Source organism: Aristolochia californica, unplaced genomic scaffold, assembly GCF_029961685.1.
Source record: "Aristolochia californica isolate CCGP_79_NKW_82.1479 unplaced genomic scaffold, dmAriCali1.0.hap1 SCAF_12, whole genome shotgun sequence".
Classification (NCBI taxonomy): Eukaryota; Viridiplantae; Streptophyta; class Magnoliopsida; order Piperales; family Aristolochiaceae; genus Aristolochia; species Aristolochia californica.
Genome location: NW_027181793.1, coordinates 23,723,281 through 23,740,391, shown reverse-complemented (window position 1 = coordinate 23,740,391; position 17,111 = coordinate 23,723,281). Strand labels below are relative to the sequence as shown.

General features: G+C 37.2%; 3 protein-coding genes across 5 annotated transcripts; all 3 read right to left on the bottom strand.

Annotated features, from left to right (window-relative positions):
* Positions 1-335: 335 nt before the first annotated feature.
* On the bottom strand, positions 336-3,636 carry LOC137945763 (GTP-binding protein At2g22870). The gene is made up of 4 exons (XM_068791774.1): positions 2,769-3,636; positions 1,908-1,977; positions 1,094-1,256; positions 336-697 (listed from the first exon to the last, which is right to left on the bottom strand). Exons 1-4 carry the CDS (start codon positions 3,409-3,411, stop codon positions 479-481), a joined length of 1,095 nt encoding a protein of 364 aa, XP_068647875.1. The 5' UTR covers positions 3,412-3,636; the 3' UTR covers positions 336-478.
* Positions 3,637-3,900: 264 nt separating this feature from the next.
* On the bottom strand, positions 3,901-7,998 carry LOC137946390 (uncharacterized). Its single transcript, XM_068792661.1, has 5 exons — positions 7,562-7,998; positions 7,426-7,463; positions 6,766-7,036; positions 5,847-6,130; positions 3,901-4,600 (listed from the first exon to the last, which is right to left on the bottom strand). The coding sequence occupies exons 1-5, from the start codon at positions 7,940-7,942 to the stop codon at positions 4,159-4,161; spliced, it is 1,416 nt and encodes a 471-aa protein (XP_068648762.1). The 5' UTR covers positions 7,943-7,998; the 3' UTR covers positions 3,901-4,158.
* Positions 7,999-8,600: 602 nt separating this feature from the next.
* Positions 8,601-16,204, bottom strand: LOC137945968 (uncharacterized). 3 transcript variants are annotated; one of them, XM_068792089.1, is made up of 16 exons: positions 15,867-16,204; positions 15,552-15,769; positions 14,379-14,772; positions 14,102-14,279; positions 13,794-13,933; positions 12,548-13,712; positions 12,338-12,438; positions 12,070-12,214; positions 10,960-11,028; positions 10,823-10,868; positions 10,325-10,710; positions 10,133-10,212; positions 9,891-10,026; positions 9,489-9,687; positions 9,266-9,348; positions 8,601-9,101 (listed from the first exon to the last, which is right to left on the bottom strand). In XM_068792089.1, exons 2-16 carry the CDS (start codon positions 15,652-15,654, stop codon positions 8,970-8,972), a joined length of 3,357 nt encoding a protein of 1,118 aa, XP_068648190.1. In that variant the 5' UTR covers positions 15,655-15,769; positions 15,867-16,204; the 3' UTR covers positions 8,601-8,969. The 3 variants fall into 3 exon arrangements, with proteins under 3 accessions (XP_068648190.1, XP_068648189.1, XP_068648191.1); XM_068792088.1 differs by having other exon boundaries at positions 15,552-16,204; XM_068792090.1 differs by lacking the exons at positions 15,552-15,769; positions 15,867-16,204 and having other exon boundaries at positions 14,405-14,521.
* Between the last annotated feature and the right edge of the window lie 907 nt (positions 16,205-17,111).

The following is a 17,111-nucleotide window of genomic DNA, read 5'->3' as shown; positions in this document are numbered from 1 at the left end:
GATCATGTGAAGCTCAAATCATACGATTTCCTGTTAGAACACAGTCTAAGAAGCAAGACAAGGAGCAGCTAACAGAGTGAACAGGTTCAACCCTTATTAGGGGTTCATATTGGACTAAACACCTCAAAACAAAAACAGAAGAATCATGAGAACTTGTGCCTCCAAAATCAGCTTTTCATGTTTGTAAACTCACAGGAGTTCTCTAAAATTAAATTTTCTGCAGCAATTTTTACAATATTTCACATTTCAAAATCTCTTCGTATACATGGCACGGATGCTGGATCCACCTCTATCTATCTCAGGCTGACAGAAACAAGCATGGTAGGCAGATCAACTGGATAAAAAGATGTCATCTGAATTACTACTAGCCACCTCCGTGTAGAACAGTTAGGTAGCACTCGAGATTACAACAGGATTTTTAACAGGAATGGATGGAACCTGCAAAATGAAGAGACAGGATTTTTTTTTCTTTTTTTCTCTAGTGCTTGAGCCAATAATTTCTAAGCTGAGCCATGTGGAGTAACATCTCTTCACGCCCCTGGTTAGTAACACTGCTGGTCATGAGCCATGGTGGTGCTGCCTGAAAGAATTCCTGTATCAAGTTCAAGAAGTCTGAAATATTCTCTTCTGCCCTCTTTCCACCATTCTTTTTCTTCTTCCGCTTGTCACATTTTGTAAATACAAGGGTCATTGGAATCTGAAAATGACAAACTATCAAATGAGCAGAAAGGCTCCACTCCACACAGATAACACTAATTCAGAAGAAAAGAAACAGGGCCCTTCATTCTTAGTTGTTTGAGACAAAGAATAGAGTGCTGTAGACCCTGGAATGGGGATAAATCAACCCAGAAAAATTCTGTGCTTAATCATATGCTTATAGTAAGGGGAGTTATCAACCATTTCTCCAAGCAAAATAGTATAGTCAATATCATTATCTACGATGTTGGAGCAGGTGGTGCTCCAAATTCATGGTCTGAATCACCTACACAGGCACATTAACGTGGGACCATGAGCACAAACTGAATTAGGTATTCTCTCCCTAGAATTGATCAACTCGTTTTCATCCACAAATAAGTCATAATGTGTCGCTCACCTGATTCTGGCCTAGCCAACTAGCATACTCGAGATCGATCTTTTTTGTCGGAATGCTGGCATCTATTAGAAGAAAAACTGATACTAGGGTTTCTCTATGGAGGAAGTAATCTCTGGTAAATTGACTCCAATCAGTCCGAGCTTCATGTGGTGCTGCTGCATACCTGATCACAATCCACAACCATTACACTGCATGAACAGAAGGAACATGAGGGTAGACTATATAAGAGAAATTATATGCAGCTGTTCGTCTTCCTAAAAGAGTTTAGTATGAAACTAAAAAGCTGCTGAGAGTTTTGACTGTTGCCTTGATGGTTGGTGGGAGTTTGACTATTGCCAACTAAGTGTTTTACTTCATATAACTATACCAGATACAACCTTGTAAGCTTATTACTCAGCATATATCAGATTTGCGTATAGTCTGAACAAACTCTTTGAATAAGTTACATGGGGTGCTTCCACTGTCTTTACATCAATAAGTTACCCTGAATGAATCACTTCCAAGAAAGAAATAGATGAGAAACAATTAGATCTATCCCTGGCCATATCAGGTTTACTAAAGACATAGATGCATCAAGTAGCATAAAACTGAACATGAATGTTAGATCCATTCCACTCTTGCTCAACCAAAATCAATAGAAAAAAAAAGGCAGGTAGGAGGCATAGTGTGATTTGGCAAATGAATGCTAGAAACTGAGATGGAAAACCTGTGAGAAAAACATGGTATATACACATTATAAACGTTGCTAATCTACTTGAACCTCTACCAAGTTTAAGGACTATGAAACTGAAACAGGAAAAAGGTTAAACCATACCCATATCCAGGCAAATCCACAAGATACCAACTCTCATTCACCAGAAAATGATTGATGCATTGAGTCTTCCCTGCAAAAGAGGATAAAGCTCCTATTTTGGTCATCTCAAAAAACAATGTTGCAGGAATCAGGGAGAATAAACAGGAGGAAACCAACAAAGCATCAGAAGAACCTGCGTGATCCATGACCTCAAGATTTCAAAATGACATCAAACAAACTTCTCTTTAATTCCGAGAGGCTCAAGTACAGATAAAGGTGCTAGAAATTATTGTATAACATTTGCCTACTGATTATTTCTTCATTACTTGTTTCAATTTTCTTGAAACCATAGACCAGGCAGCTCACAATTTCAAAGTCTATATCCGTGGTTCCAGGGAAGGAATTGCCTTTTCCCAGTACTTCAAAGAACACCAAGCTGGAAGGGATTTGTGTAGTGTAAGATAGGAAAAGTAAAGCAATCGAGGAGACACTCATTTACATGAGTAAACCCCTGTACTCAATATAATCCTCTATCTTTCTCTACTAACTTATTTCTTGGTCCAAATTACTTTACAAAGAAGACAAGAAAACTGTTTAACTGCCAGAGTCCTAAAAACACAGCCAGAAAAAGAATGTACATCCTAAGATTTTGATATTTTGCCTAAAGAGTTTGAATTAATGAAAATAGACATCAACTTTTATCAAAACACAGAACTTATTCAGAGGACTTTCCATTCCCAGGTCACATTTTGATCCCATAGCACCAAGTCTTAGCCCGCCCAAACAGCTAAAAAATACATACTTTATATGGCCAAATAGTTGCATTGTGAATTTGACAAGAATAAACATCTTAAAACTCGGTAAATCAGCCGGTACGCAAACCTGGTTTCTTCGATGTAAGTGCAAGCTTTTTGCGCCTAACAAGTGAATTGAGCAGCGACGACTTCCCAACATTTGAACGACCAACAAGTGCAAACTCCGGAAGCCCATCAGACGGGCATTCCTCTTTCTTTTTGCTGCTTTTCAGGAACTCGGCCTGTGTTATATGAGCATCTCTGCCATAGTTGCTCAGCACAATATTGGAGCCCTTCAATATTCTGGTGCTTAACGGCGATTTCAAGTCAGACACATCAACTTCAGGTGGAATAAACAGCTTATCAAGCGGAATTTCAATCTGGGCTTCTTCAATATTTGATAAGTCTTGTGAATTTTCCACACGGGTATCGACTGAAGTTGGTGAAGTTTTGGGGATTTCGATACTAGTGGTGGCTAAAATGGATGAACCGCGAGCAACTTCAATGCCGATATCATTAAAAACTGATGGCTTGCTAGGCACGTTGATGTTGACATTAGTTGAAACAGATAAATGTGGAGAAGCAGAGATGGAGTCAGATTTGGCCAAGGAGCAGAGTGCAGAGAAGATGGGTAGCGATTTCTTGGGCAGAAAGAAGAGATGGGTATGAAAAGATGAAGTCGAAATGGATACCGATAAGGAGAGACGTGGGAGGTGCGGAAGAAGCATCATATCAGGATAGCAGCATACGTAGAGATGGGAAAAGAAAGAAAAGGAGCAGCTAGGCAATAAGCTTCGCTCTAGCAAAGGAGGGTGAACGGCCCTGAACCCTGAAACGAGAAGATGACGCGTTAAAACCCGCAGAAATATAAATATCGACTACAAAGGATGAAACCGTGGAGAAGCGCAGTTGGGTGAGAGCAAGTGCTGGGAGGTTCAAGGTTTCAAGCCCTCGTTCTTGCGAGACAATTTTTCAAAGTGTGAACTACAAAAATGCAATGTTATTTATACTCTTTTATGGTCTCGCTCAAAATCCCTATCATGTGTCTACTTTCTACTCTGTGGTTGAATTAATTCATTTATCATAAAAACGCAAAATTACTATCTTTCACCGCTTGAACAATGAGAGGATTAAATCTCTAAAATTAAGATGGTAAGAAAACAGATAAAAGTCCTTGTCGAGGCTATCGGCCAACATATATTCTATCATCGTTCCTAAATTCCAAAATGTATGGACAAATCAGACAAATCAGGCGTAGATGTCTTGCCAAAACGTTGTTTAGAACGCTTAAACTCTTCCGAGCCTACATTGATTAAAAAGTAACACAATGACACATAAGGAACTGCTAATAAACATTTGGTAAACAATTTAATGTTAGCATCAGGGGAGTTGAAATATTTACACGCAGATATGACACATATTATCCTGGCTCCACCTGGAAGAATCGTAAAGAGCATCTGTTAAGACGTTGGAAGGATTCACATGATCCGGGTATTCTCAGCAAAGACACTGATTTCAACAGCAGCCGAGGAGACCCAGTTCATCAGAGTCCCAAAGAACAGTTCCCAGAACCAGAGATCCAATGCAAGAACTGAAGAAAAGATTAACAAGGCCAGAGTCTGGTACCTATCAAGTGGCCACCCAGACAGTTCAGCCAACTTTTTGAGGAAAGGCAGAGACTGAGTTTTGAGCCCTTGGTTCCTTATAGACCATGCTGTAACCCATTGGGCTTTTGAAGGGACTAGATCGAACTCTTCACGCAGTCGTCTACCCAAGTCAGGCATGTGGCCACCCCCATACAGTATTGCAATTCTTTTGCTCCCACCATTAATGGCTGCCCGAAGCGCCTCAGTTGCAACTCTATTTCTTTCTCCAATGATTACAGACTTCTCCTCTATGGATGCTGTCGCCAGGGTGAACCTTCACAATGATAATCTTCCCTTCAGTCATGTTTACTCGTGTGCATATGCATAAGCATTTCATAATTGAGCAAACTATAACTGTAGTTATGTTAAAAGGACGAGATCAACAATGTGGCTAAAAAAATGATAATAGCAATCTCAGAGACCATCTGTGCCATTACAAGAAAACAAATTGATGGAGAAATCACTTTTTCCTGAGACTAGTATTACTATTGTAAAATAACTTCCCTGTGACTAGTTTTCTTGTGTCTGTGCGTTCCAAAATTTTCCCATCGTTTCCATTGAAGCAATAGAAACTCATTCTATAATCTCCTTAAACTTTTTGTGGGACAAGAGGAAATGGGATTAATTTTTAATCCCCACTCTAAGCTCCACTGCAAGTTTGAAGCTATTCAGATATTCATTCTAATTGGTACTAATAAAATGGAAATAAAAACTAATAAGCTTCCTCTATCGTATGGGTAAGGTTGTTTTAGTCTCACTGTGGAACATGATGCATATTTGTCAAAACAAATGGGTCCTTTCCAATTGATCATTTTACAGGTTCAAATTGGTAACTCTGAAAAGTTTGAACCAATCAACACATAATCAAATTTGATTCAGAAGAAGGAGCTTAACAAAACTAGATCAACTCAACACATTTTGGAACACCAACTGTTATTAAGAATGGCTTAATCATCTAGGGGCCATTGAGCAGGACAAAAACTAATGATAAAGCAATGAAAGTAACATAATGGCCATATTTCTATTGGAACACAGGCATTAATTCCAGAATGAATTATTAGTAACCCTTTTTAGATTTACACAAAAAAGCCTATTATTTTAAAACACCTAAAATGAATTACCCCCCTTTCCATTGGAGAAATATATATGTATTCTTAAGAAATCCAATAATAATGTAACCTGACAATAAAGAGACATAGTGAAAAAGTTTATCTACCATAACAATTATAATGTATCTTTAATGTGGTAAGAAACCTGGAAGCAGTACGACTCAAAGAATATAATGCCAAATCTAGTGGATCAGTTTGACTTGCGCAGCATGAGTAGTATGTTCTCTCTTGCAAGTTTGAGTTGATGATCGTCAATAAGAGAACAAATAAGGACCTGGATACAATATAAGGCCCAGGTCCCACAACCATTGTCCACCCCTCCCCTTTTTTCTCTCTCTCTAATAACATAAAATTGGACCTGAATAATTATGAATGGAATTAATATCTTTGTGTAGAGTAAGAGTTACTCACTCTGAGGTAAGCCGCTTTGCTAAGAAAACTTTCATTGCGGCACCAAAGTCAAGTCTGGACAGTGCTTCCAGCTCTGGATATTCATTTGTCTGGCTTTCAGCTTGTGCACAGACTCCTTCAATAATAAGAAGACCAACAAGAGGCATAGGAAGCACACGTGAAGCCCAAAGAAGCTTTGATCTCCAAGGTCCAAGATCTTCTGGGATAGCTGGTTGCACCATAGCTTTTGCAGATTTAAGAGTCATATCTCTTGCAAAGGTGAAGAAGCTCTCACCTCTTTCAAGCTGAAACACAAATGATAGAGGGGCATTAGGTTTCCTAAACTGAAGTAAGAAAATGTTGTCCTAGCCTCAAACTTTGTCATAGTACGAATCTATTTCCCAAAAACAAGAAGATAATTTGGCATTAATAGAAAAAAAAAACACTAGACACAGGGACACCACTAATGGTCCATAAAGCAGAAGACCATTTAAGTTAGCCTTGAAAAACATATTTAACTGGGTACCAAATTTGACATACGTGGGCAGACCATAGTTCAACAAACTAGTATTATTTTTCATACTAGGACCAAAAGCAACGAAGTAAATCTGTCAGCCTCGAAGAGTCATTACATTAAAAAAGTCTCTACTACACTGGTTCCTCAGTTTCAAAGGGCTAGGGAATTGTAATTGTTGCTTGTTGGAGTGGAAAATACACAGGCAACCCACTGGCCCTTGTTTCTTTGCTTTTCTTAGTGAAACTGCCACCATCATGCTTTTCAAAATATGAGTGCTGGCCAGTTAATTCTCACTGCTAATGAGTTTTGAGTTCTCACTATTTTTTAACCTCAATCAAAATAAAGTATTTCTAGCATTTCACTAAAGAGCATTTGCAGAAAACCACAAGAAGTCGGGAAAAAAATATAGAGAAAAAAAGGTACCTGGAGTGACATGAATGTTTCTATATCAAGATCCGCATGTAACCAATTGTCGGCCTGATAATCAAGACAGTCTAATTGAAAATCCAACCTAAGAACTCGAGCCATCTGCCGCTGAATACATCCAAGAATATTGAAACCCCTGGGGCGTGAATTCTTGAGCTTCTTTACAGAAGCAGAATTCTTCCTATTTTCTAAAGTCTCCCTACTAGTAACCATCTCAAAAAGGACACAATCATACCGTTCAAGCTCCTTCTGAAGTGTTTCGAAGTACCTGTGTGTTAACTTCAGCATTTAGTGCAATGAAATTCGTATTAAATAGCCAAAACAAAAGTAGACTCACGTGCGGCTATGCCGTGGCCTCTCTAGTAGATTTTGTTTCACTAAACCCAAGATATGGAGTTTTAATCATTTTTAGTTTTCGGAATCAAGATAAGTCGTATTAAAGTTCAAAAGAAACAACTATACTACTGCTTCTTCATCAACCAATAGAAAAAATCAAACTCTCCTGTTATATTGACTAATTTACGTATCTAATTCCGACAGGCAACAATCAATCAAGTAGCGCCCTGAAAATTTTCTTCCAGATAGATGAATATGCAACCAAAAATATGACTTTAAAAAACAAAGGTTGGATAAATAAAAGAGCTACTATCCACTTACTCTTTGTCTGCAATGTGAATCGTCGAAACTAAATCAACCTGCATGCAACAATAACTTGCAAGTGTAACAGAATAACTAAAATGACCAGAAAGAGAGAAAACCATATACATACTGAAGGAGATGTATGAAATCGTACCTGGAGAAATGGTTGCAAAAGACGCCAAGGAAATATTTTTCTATAGCTTACAACTGCCGTCTGCAGTTCTCCATTTCTTTCGCCGTTTCCTCTTCTGAATCTCACGAAATCCGCAATCGAATTGTTCTCGAGAAATTGCGCGGTGTCGCCATCTTCAATCGACGCAACAGTGGAAGCTCTAATTTTCAGTGACCGGAAAGAAAGGGATTTGAAAGAAGTATAAGAACAATTCAACGCTAACGAAGTCGGGTTCCTTGAATTTCTTCGTGAAGGAGTCAATAAACTGGATTTGAAAAAGGGAGTCGAGATGGATGATGCCGCAGCTTTGGAAGTGGAGGGAAATGAAGAAGAGGATAAAATGGATAGAGATCCACAGACCATAGCGGGAAATTCTGAAAATGGAACAGTTGGGAGAGGAGAGAGAGGCCCCAACTGCTTGTACCTACGCCGCTACTTGTTTCCTGCTATCCCGAGATTCTATATATATATATATATATATATATATATATTTTTTTTTTTTATGTATTCAATATCGGCTGATTTATTTTCATTCTGTTATGTGCAGTGTTTTCATGTGAGAAGCAAGTGAGAAGCTTTTCCATTTGTGACATAAGAATAAGAATCTTTGCGATTCTGTTAGTGAGAAGCAAGCTTTTCACATGGCTGATTTTGATTTTCTATTTTATACCTATCTTGCACCATATAGTAGTTATAAATAAAATGGGGATAGATCATTATTCTTCAACTTGTAACAATTGTGACTAGATTAATAGTAAGATTATATCCAAGTTTAACATTTAATGCCATATACCGTTGTGAATACCATTTTGGTATTCTTTATCCATTTTGGAATTGTTTCATTCACCCCACTGAATAGGTATTATGTAAGCATCATGGCAATAACTAATGTACACGTAAACCATAATGTGGAAGCCAAACGTGCACGTCTCCCCTGTAACCTTTGGAAATGGTAGTCTTCTTCGTTTAGAAATACACGCAAACGCCAGATACGAGGTTCGACATTAGAGTTGCAGAGAGGTAGACTTTGCCCAGTTTAATAACCTCATTGACAAGTTAATCCAGATAAACACAGAATGAAAAAAAGAAAAAAACTACCTTTACAAGACGCAAAATTGCTCACAGTGTAAGTATAATTGCCTCAAAAGCATCCAATGGAATAAGGAATTACAACACTTACACTTCGCCCTTGTAGCTCGAGTGGACAAGCTCACACCCAGAAAAACACAAATCGTCACTCAATGCCATGAAGCCAACGCCAAACCGCAAACTTGGGTAGAGAAAAGCCACACCAGAAAAGTGATAGGTAGACCAATTCCACCTCCTAACACTGGGTATAAATAAATGACCTTTGGATTGTAAATCAACAAATGAAGTGATGTGAGAACCCCTATCGAGCATCTTGTCCAAAATTTTCTTTTTCTTCGTAGTATCTTTTCACAACATCCTGCAGCTCAGGAAATACTGACAAAAGAAGCAACTCAAGAAGCTCAAATGCCAGTTGCTTCAAGCAGATAGGTGACTGCATTATAAGAACCACAACAACTCGATTAGAAGAAAGCAGTTAAGCTAAGCAACTTGATGTTTTGCACCTACACCAGCTGACGAATTCACAGACTACACAAATAGACAATCCTACATGACGGAGATTGGATCAAAGTTTCATGTTTAGGTTGCGTGCATTACCTGAAGGAAGAAGTAAACATCCTGTGCGCATCGCTGGTACTCCTTCCTGCCTACAAGGCCTACAAGAGCTGCCGGTGCATTATCTGAAGGCCGAAAAGAAACAGAATAAAATCATTATCAGCCCCCAAGAACCATGTGTCTAAATAGCTAATCTCCTAAATTGCAAAACCTATTTCACTGCTTGGGTAGGAAAAAAAATAACCAGAAAGCATTATGCTCTCACCAATCATTAACTCGCGAACAAACTTTGCTCTTCGAGCAGCTTCTACTGCTTCTAATTCAGATACAAATGAATTAGACCCTTCATTGCGAGGAGAAGACATTGCAGGGTGAGAGCCAGAACTTTGAGACCCATTAACAGACGAAGGTGGTCTCCGACGCTTTGGGTGCTTAGTCAGAAAAATTCCATCAGGCCAAAGAATCTAAACCAGTGAGAAGTAAGAAACCTTAGGTCATCAAGCATTGCAGGCAATAGAAAAATATAAAACGTAGAATAGAACACAGATGAGAGAATCTCTAGTGATATTTGAAACTAAATAACCTAACCAATAAAATGACCAATTGTTGGAAACAAATCAAACCAAATACCCAGGTCTGCATAACCCAAGTAGCTTGGGGGGATCACCTGCTCTATTCGATTGATTATAGAAGCAATTACAGAGCCCTTCCTCAAAAGCTGGATTTTTTCAATCAGCCAATCATCAAAGGCATCGCCCATTCCCAACTGCAATATCTGTTTTGCCACCCAAAATACTTGGCGTCTACAAAATGAAATAACACCATTACCATTAAAAAACATTGTGCATAAATCTTCAACATAAAGTTTTCGAATTAAACATAAGTGGCAGAATATGCAGCCATAAGTACCTGATCCAACCACCATCCTGAAGTTGGAAAACTACATCCACCAAATTTAAAATAGGGATACTGAGGTTTGGAGGGACCCACTGCACTTGTGACTGACATGTTAGTACACATAAGGAATTTATAGACTATATGTTTCCATAGCATCAACAGGGTGAAAAATGGAGGTTGCAAATAACAAAGAAGAAAAATCACCTCACTAGGAAGTGTTGGGTCAGAAGCAGCTTCATTAAGTGACTGAGCTGTATTTTGTTCACCATTTGGTACGCTATCAGCATTTTTACTAGTATCTTGAATTTTTGTCACAGAAGATGAAACCTTTGGCAGCTTACTGTCTGAATCACTCTCTGACTGATAACCCATCCATTTTTCACCCTCCTTTCCCAAGTTTCTGGTTGAATAGTCATCATGACTCATTCTCAATTTTACACCATCTGATTCATGGTTCTGTTTAATTGGCACACTAGATTGGTTACTTTTTGATACCAAGGCTCCATCTTGTAAGATCATGTGGCTATCCGAAACATCTCCCAAGCTTGGAATTTTTGTACTCTTTTCATGTGTCTTGGCATCAAGGTCAACTTCAAAAAATTTAACAGGCATGGAAAGATAAGAGTGAAAGATCCATAAGAAATGATCTAGAAACATACAAACAACAAAGCTCATTATATCACCAATAAGAACCTGGCTGACCTGATAATGTTTCGATAATAGATAGGGAATTTGAGAACACATACGTCTGCACTTTACCAAAAAAATCCATGAATGCTTCACAATGAAATTTGGTAAAAACAGAAGCAAAAGAAGAACTGAGAACTGGGAAGTCAAACCTGGGAATCAACACTGAGGAAATCCCAAACTTCTATGGATCTTGATATGTTTGGAAGTTGAAGAAGTTTCTACAAAACAGCAACACAAGTAGGGTAATGAAATTTTTTAAAACATCAACACCGAGAACAAACTATTAAAGGTAAGACTGGAGAAGTACAACTGCTTAAGCAAGACAAAGTAGGAAAAGACATTTTCAAGCATTCGTGAAAATTAAAACATGAGCTGCTTTTAGCTAAGCTTAGAACAGATGAATGATGCAGGGTAATAAAAAATATTTTTAGAAGAAAGAAAAAAATATTTTTAGAAGAAAGATTTTTTCCGATTAGTTGTTTCTGGGAGAAAAAATAGTCATGACAACAGAAACGATTTTCCAAAGTTTGGATACCAATGGTGTTTGTTTTCTTCAATTCTATAGAAGCAGGGACATTACAAAATAGAAAGATTTATTGATTGACAAATTCAGAAATTTCTTCTAGCTATTTTTTACTTCTAGAGTACTAAAGTCATTTATGTGCTATGAAACTTTTACTGGTCAATGTTCGAAATATCCTAATTACACCTGGTAATGGAAAGTTCCTAGTAAGATTATAAATCAGTCAAAAAAGTATGCCAATTTAGAAAGTTTTTTGAGTACTTAGTGTCTAAGGAGGATGTATTTGGTTCGGCATACTTTGGTTCAATGTTCTTTTTTGTGCAATGTTATATGCCAAATACCAATATAAAGGACATTTAAGAATTTTAACTTTTTGTTTTTTTAATGGATTTTAACTACTTCTGCTATTCAGTAAAACTAAGTTTTCATCAATTGAACAATGGTCAACAAGTTTGCAGGTATTTATCTTTTCCCTCCTTACTGTTTGCAATTTCTTCCACCCAGACCACAACTATCAAGTTTAATGATCTGCCACAAACTAATCTGTAAATATCTCCGACAATTTTATAGCTTATCCAAAATGAGATGGATTGTGGAAGATATCTGCAGCACACCAAGTAGTAAATATCTGCCAGTGAGAATTCTAGTCCAAATCTGAGTTGGTTTCAACCTCTTAGATGGGTCACATTCTGTCATGTAGTAGAAGAACTTTTTTATTAAGGAATCAAATGACCACCTTCAAGTAAGCATCAAGCAATTTGCACCTTGCTTGAACAACTGAAATATCCAGACCCGGTGATAAAAAGTGTTTGGGTGGCAGATGAAGATTATACTCAGGAAATTCTTTAAGACGCCGATGTAGCTCCTCAAAATGGCGAAACCTAAAACGAACACCACATAATGTCTTAGAAAAGAAGCAGGAAAAAATAAACAGTAATTGTAGGTTAAAAGAGTAATGTTACAAATAATATGGAACAGAAAATTCATGTCAGAATCTCTAGCACCTTCTTTTGATTGACCAGTTATAATTATTTGCATCTGTAACTGAGATGGAATACACAGCAAAAGTACTAGAACCACTCTTCACAACATTTGCACCCAATACCTGTAAGGTTTTAAAAAAAAATTACATTCTTTTGGAGTATCAATCACGAGATGCCACTCAGCAGCTAATTCAAATAAAAAACAAATTTCTGAAGCTCTTTTGGGGCTACCTCACATCTTAATCTAAGGAAGGAATCAGCCAACACAGAGTAACCAGAGGATTTTCCAGACTGACCATAACCTTCACGTGTCGAAATAGATGAAGCAGATGAAGAAGCAGTGGCTCCACTATGAACTCTCCCCCAACTTTCTGATTCAGAATCATCACCAGACTCCTTTGACATAATATCAACTTTGTATGCATTGAGTATATCCTGTCCATCCCCCAATGGGAAAGAGGTCCTTTCAACCTCTTGCCAGATGGGCATCTTCTGACTGCTTGACCTAGATCTCTTCCTTCCTTTGGAGAACCTAGAGTAGGAGACATGACTGTTATGGCCTTTCCTCATTAAATGACCTTCAATATTTTCAAGAGGATGGCGTATGTGTGGTCCTACAGCATTTCTGTTATTTTTACTATCCCAAACTTTAGTTCCAGGAGAATCCAGGCCAGTGATACTGCTACTTTCATCATCTTCAGAGTAGTAGGAACTTTCACTTTCCACATCTGCCTCATTGGAATGTTTGGGCTCTTTCTTCTCCTCTCCTTGAGACAGACCTAATGGCTGAAATAGAGAATTATCACCAATTTGTGAACCTGGACTTTGAGGAATCAATGTTTTTGGATTATTTTCTAGCCGAGATGTATCAGACGTAGCTGCTTCATCTATCTTGTGTTTTGTTGACTCCCCTGTCAATGCCTTCTGTCCAATTTGTTTGGTTGACTGATTCGACGTTTCCTGCTTTTTATAGTTTCTTCCCTTCGCCCACATATTGTCAAAATGCTCTGGTGCAAGAGCTTGAGTCTTTCGTTCAGAGATTATATCTAACATTTTACCCCAATCTCCATTACGACCATCCACTTGAACTTCTTTCAGGTCATGAGTCTGGGAGTCTGATGACAAAGAACTTTTGGGAACTGCTGATTGAGAATCACTAATTCTTCCATTGATAATTTCCTTTACTTCATCAGAGGTAGTTTCACTACTATTTGGCTTCAATGAAACAAGTTCAAGACCTTTATTAGACTGGTCTAGTAACAGAGAGCAATTATCAGATGCAGTTTTAGATTGGTCTTTCTTGGTCTGTGAATCATTTTGCGTCTCAGGTGAATCTCCTTTAGTAGTCTTACTGGCAATAGACAAAGCCACATTTTCGATCTTTTCATTAATAAACCTGCCATAACATTAAAAAACATGAGAGTTTCGGCAATGATCAGATAAGAACTACAGAAAATATGCCAAAGAAAAAAAAAACCTTGGGTTAGCCATGTTCAGGACAGGTCTAATCACTGCACATGCAAGAAGTTCCCGGACGGTATAACGAAAGAAGGAACACTGCAGAACTTCAGGCCTGAAGCTGAAGTGCATGAACCCATCTACCAACTGCTGCAACACCTGTGAAAGATATATCATAAACAAGCTATCAGAGCAACAATGAAGGATACGCCCACAAATATACTTCCACATGATCATAAAAAACAAAAATAAACTCATTTGGCATGAAGACATAATACTATCCTGTGTTCAACTCATAATATATGCTTTGAACATTAATTGTCCCACCCTATGCTCAGCTTCAGCAGAAATCAAAGCTGGATGCAACTTGTTCTCCAAAACCATAGCTTGCTTCACTTGCAAATTCCATTGGTCAAGAGTTAATTGCCCTGCCCCAGACTTATGAAGCTTGGCTTGACATGTGCGATAAAGTTCCAAGTTGCTGCAGATCAAGTTGATAATATCTCTGTATCGAATTATATAGTCCAGTGAGTGAAACAGGAACAATGTACCATTAAATGCACCAAAACTGGAAAAGACAGCACATGAACATTTTAAACTAAACCTGGAAAGAAGATCAATAAGATTTACATCTCGAACGCGAAACGAAACCTCCCCAAGAGCACCATTCATGATCTGGACCAGCTCCTCTGGACCCTCTTTATCAGGGCTTAGACGGGAGTACCAAAGATCAGTGATCCACTCAGAAACTAGATGTCTGGTGAGCTGATCAATTGCAGCCTCAACAACAGGAGAATTCACCTTTTTTCTCCAGTTCCACTGTTCATCAGGTAACCTGGGACCTTCGGGAGATACTCTCAGAGGAATTTTTCTTTTTGAGGGTGCACTTTTATATGCTGCTGCTCGTCTTCGCATGTCAAGATCATAGGACATATACCGGAGGAAAAGAATAAGGAAGGCAGCAGCAGGTAAATTTATCCATACCGAGGAGCTAGTTACTGAAAACACAATGGCATCAGATAGTGAGAGGTCACTAGTATTTTTATGCTACAAATCACTGGTAAAATATCAGATAAGAAAAACAAAACCATGCCTAAAATATTGGTTATTTGCACCAAGTTTGTACATGAGATAACTCATCTTTATTTGCTTCTAAAAAATTAAGCTCTTTAAAATATCACATATTGAATCAAATTTATTCCCTACAAAGTTATATGAAACCTTTCTGGTTTTATCACCCCATCATTACAAAGTATGATATGGAGAAATTCCTTGAAGCCTTATTTTATCAACAACTAAAATGGTCACACCTCTACTCCAGATTAATGGTTAAGAAATTACCCACAGAAACTTAGTCAATATCATATATCAAATGGTGGAAACAAAAGAAAACGCATGGCAATGCAGTCAAATAAAAAGCACATTACAGCAAGAGATAGTGAGAGAGACCAGATTCACAGCCAGACATGAAAACGCTATGAGTCCTTATATAAGGTCAAAATGTAACCACATAACCAGGAATAAAGGAAAACTTCATCACATTCCTCGATAAACAACCAACAGAAGCCTGAACTCGATTAACATGTTTTAAAATCTAATCCTGCTTGAGTGTTAAGTATAATTATCAGCCCTGCAACTCAAATACAATTTTACAACAATACGGTATACAACTATCAACACCATAATTCAACTTCCTGCATGCGTTCCATGCTTTTCCAGATAATTCTTGCAGAGAGGATTTAAAGAAACCTAGATAACAACAAGAAAAAGGACTTACAGGACATGAGGTAAGACAGCCCCACAACGCACACGAACAATAATACAATCCGCTTCTTCGCTTCCTCGACAAGGTCCCTCACTGTCTGCCTCCCGGAACTCATCTTCAAAGCCCCAATCCAAGAACACTTTTAACCCATAAACTTCGCCGAAAAAATCCCGGACAATACGATTGGACTGTTCGTGCTCTGGTGAACTAGTTTCAATGCCGAACTTCAACTAGAAACAGATCGACGAGGAGACGGCAAATTGACTACATGTAACTACCAGCTTGTAAAAAAACCAACGCAACTGGAAGCTTCAAACAAACTCATACCTACAGAAAGAAGCAAATATACTGAATTGAATTGCCAAGATGGAAACCTGGGCGATCATCTACATAATCAATCTGAGTAAAAAGGACTCTGGTCTCAGCCTTCTCACTCAACAACTCCTCTCGGAAATCTCATGAATCTCTACCGTACCAATACCAAACATACTGGAAACGGGAAAAGAACCGAGTCAATTCTACTCAAATTCCCCAATGCGATCGCCAGAAAAAACAGAAACGAAGAAAATGACACAAAGGCCCTCGCCCTCGCCGATCGATGAAAGAATGTACCGACTTAATCGACGAAAAACAAAGAACAGAGCAAGGACTACAGAGAGTGGTTGCCGTGGGAAATTGCAGCAAAGCGACGGACGGTTAGGTTTTTGTTTTCGTCGACATGTTAATAATTTCGTGTGTAAAAACGAGTACGAAAATGAAATGAAAATGAGCGGAAATAAAGTGGAAAATTGAATTGATGTGAGATGAATAGTTTCTACTTCAACTTATGTTTGGGTGTTAGCATAGACGAGTTCAAGTGACTGAAAAATAAATTCCAGTGTTAATGCCCCGAATTAGTAACCTTTTATAATATCTTAAATAAAACATATACTTAAACATATAATTAATCAAAATAAATATGATTATTACACTTATAAGTGATTTAACATGTAGTCCATAATATATTAATATCTTAATTAATGAAAATTTATATTATATTATTTAATAATTATAAATTAATATAAATTAAAACAATAATTACGTGTGACTATAATAAATTATATAAAATTAACAAAAAATTAAAAATAACATAAGAGAATATAATAAATAAATTTAATGGTTTAATTAATTATAGCAATTAGATGATTAAACCAATTAATAATTATAGTTTATTATAAATTAACATATTAATTACGTATGACTAGAATAAATTATTTAAAATAAATAAAATTTAAAAATAATATAAACGAATATAATAAATAAATAAATTATTTTTTAATGACATAAGATATTTTTTAACATTAAAACTCACTATTTTAATACAAAATAAAAAATAGATAATAAATAAATAAATATATTAATTTATCAATAACATAATATATTTATTTACGTATTATTAATTAATAATATATTAACACAAAATGTAAATCCAGTGGTTTAAAGTTTAGTATAATTAAACTAATTCATGATTAAAGTTTATTATAAATTAATATACTAATTACGTGTTATTAGAATAAAAAATTAAAAAGTGAA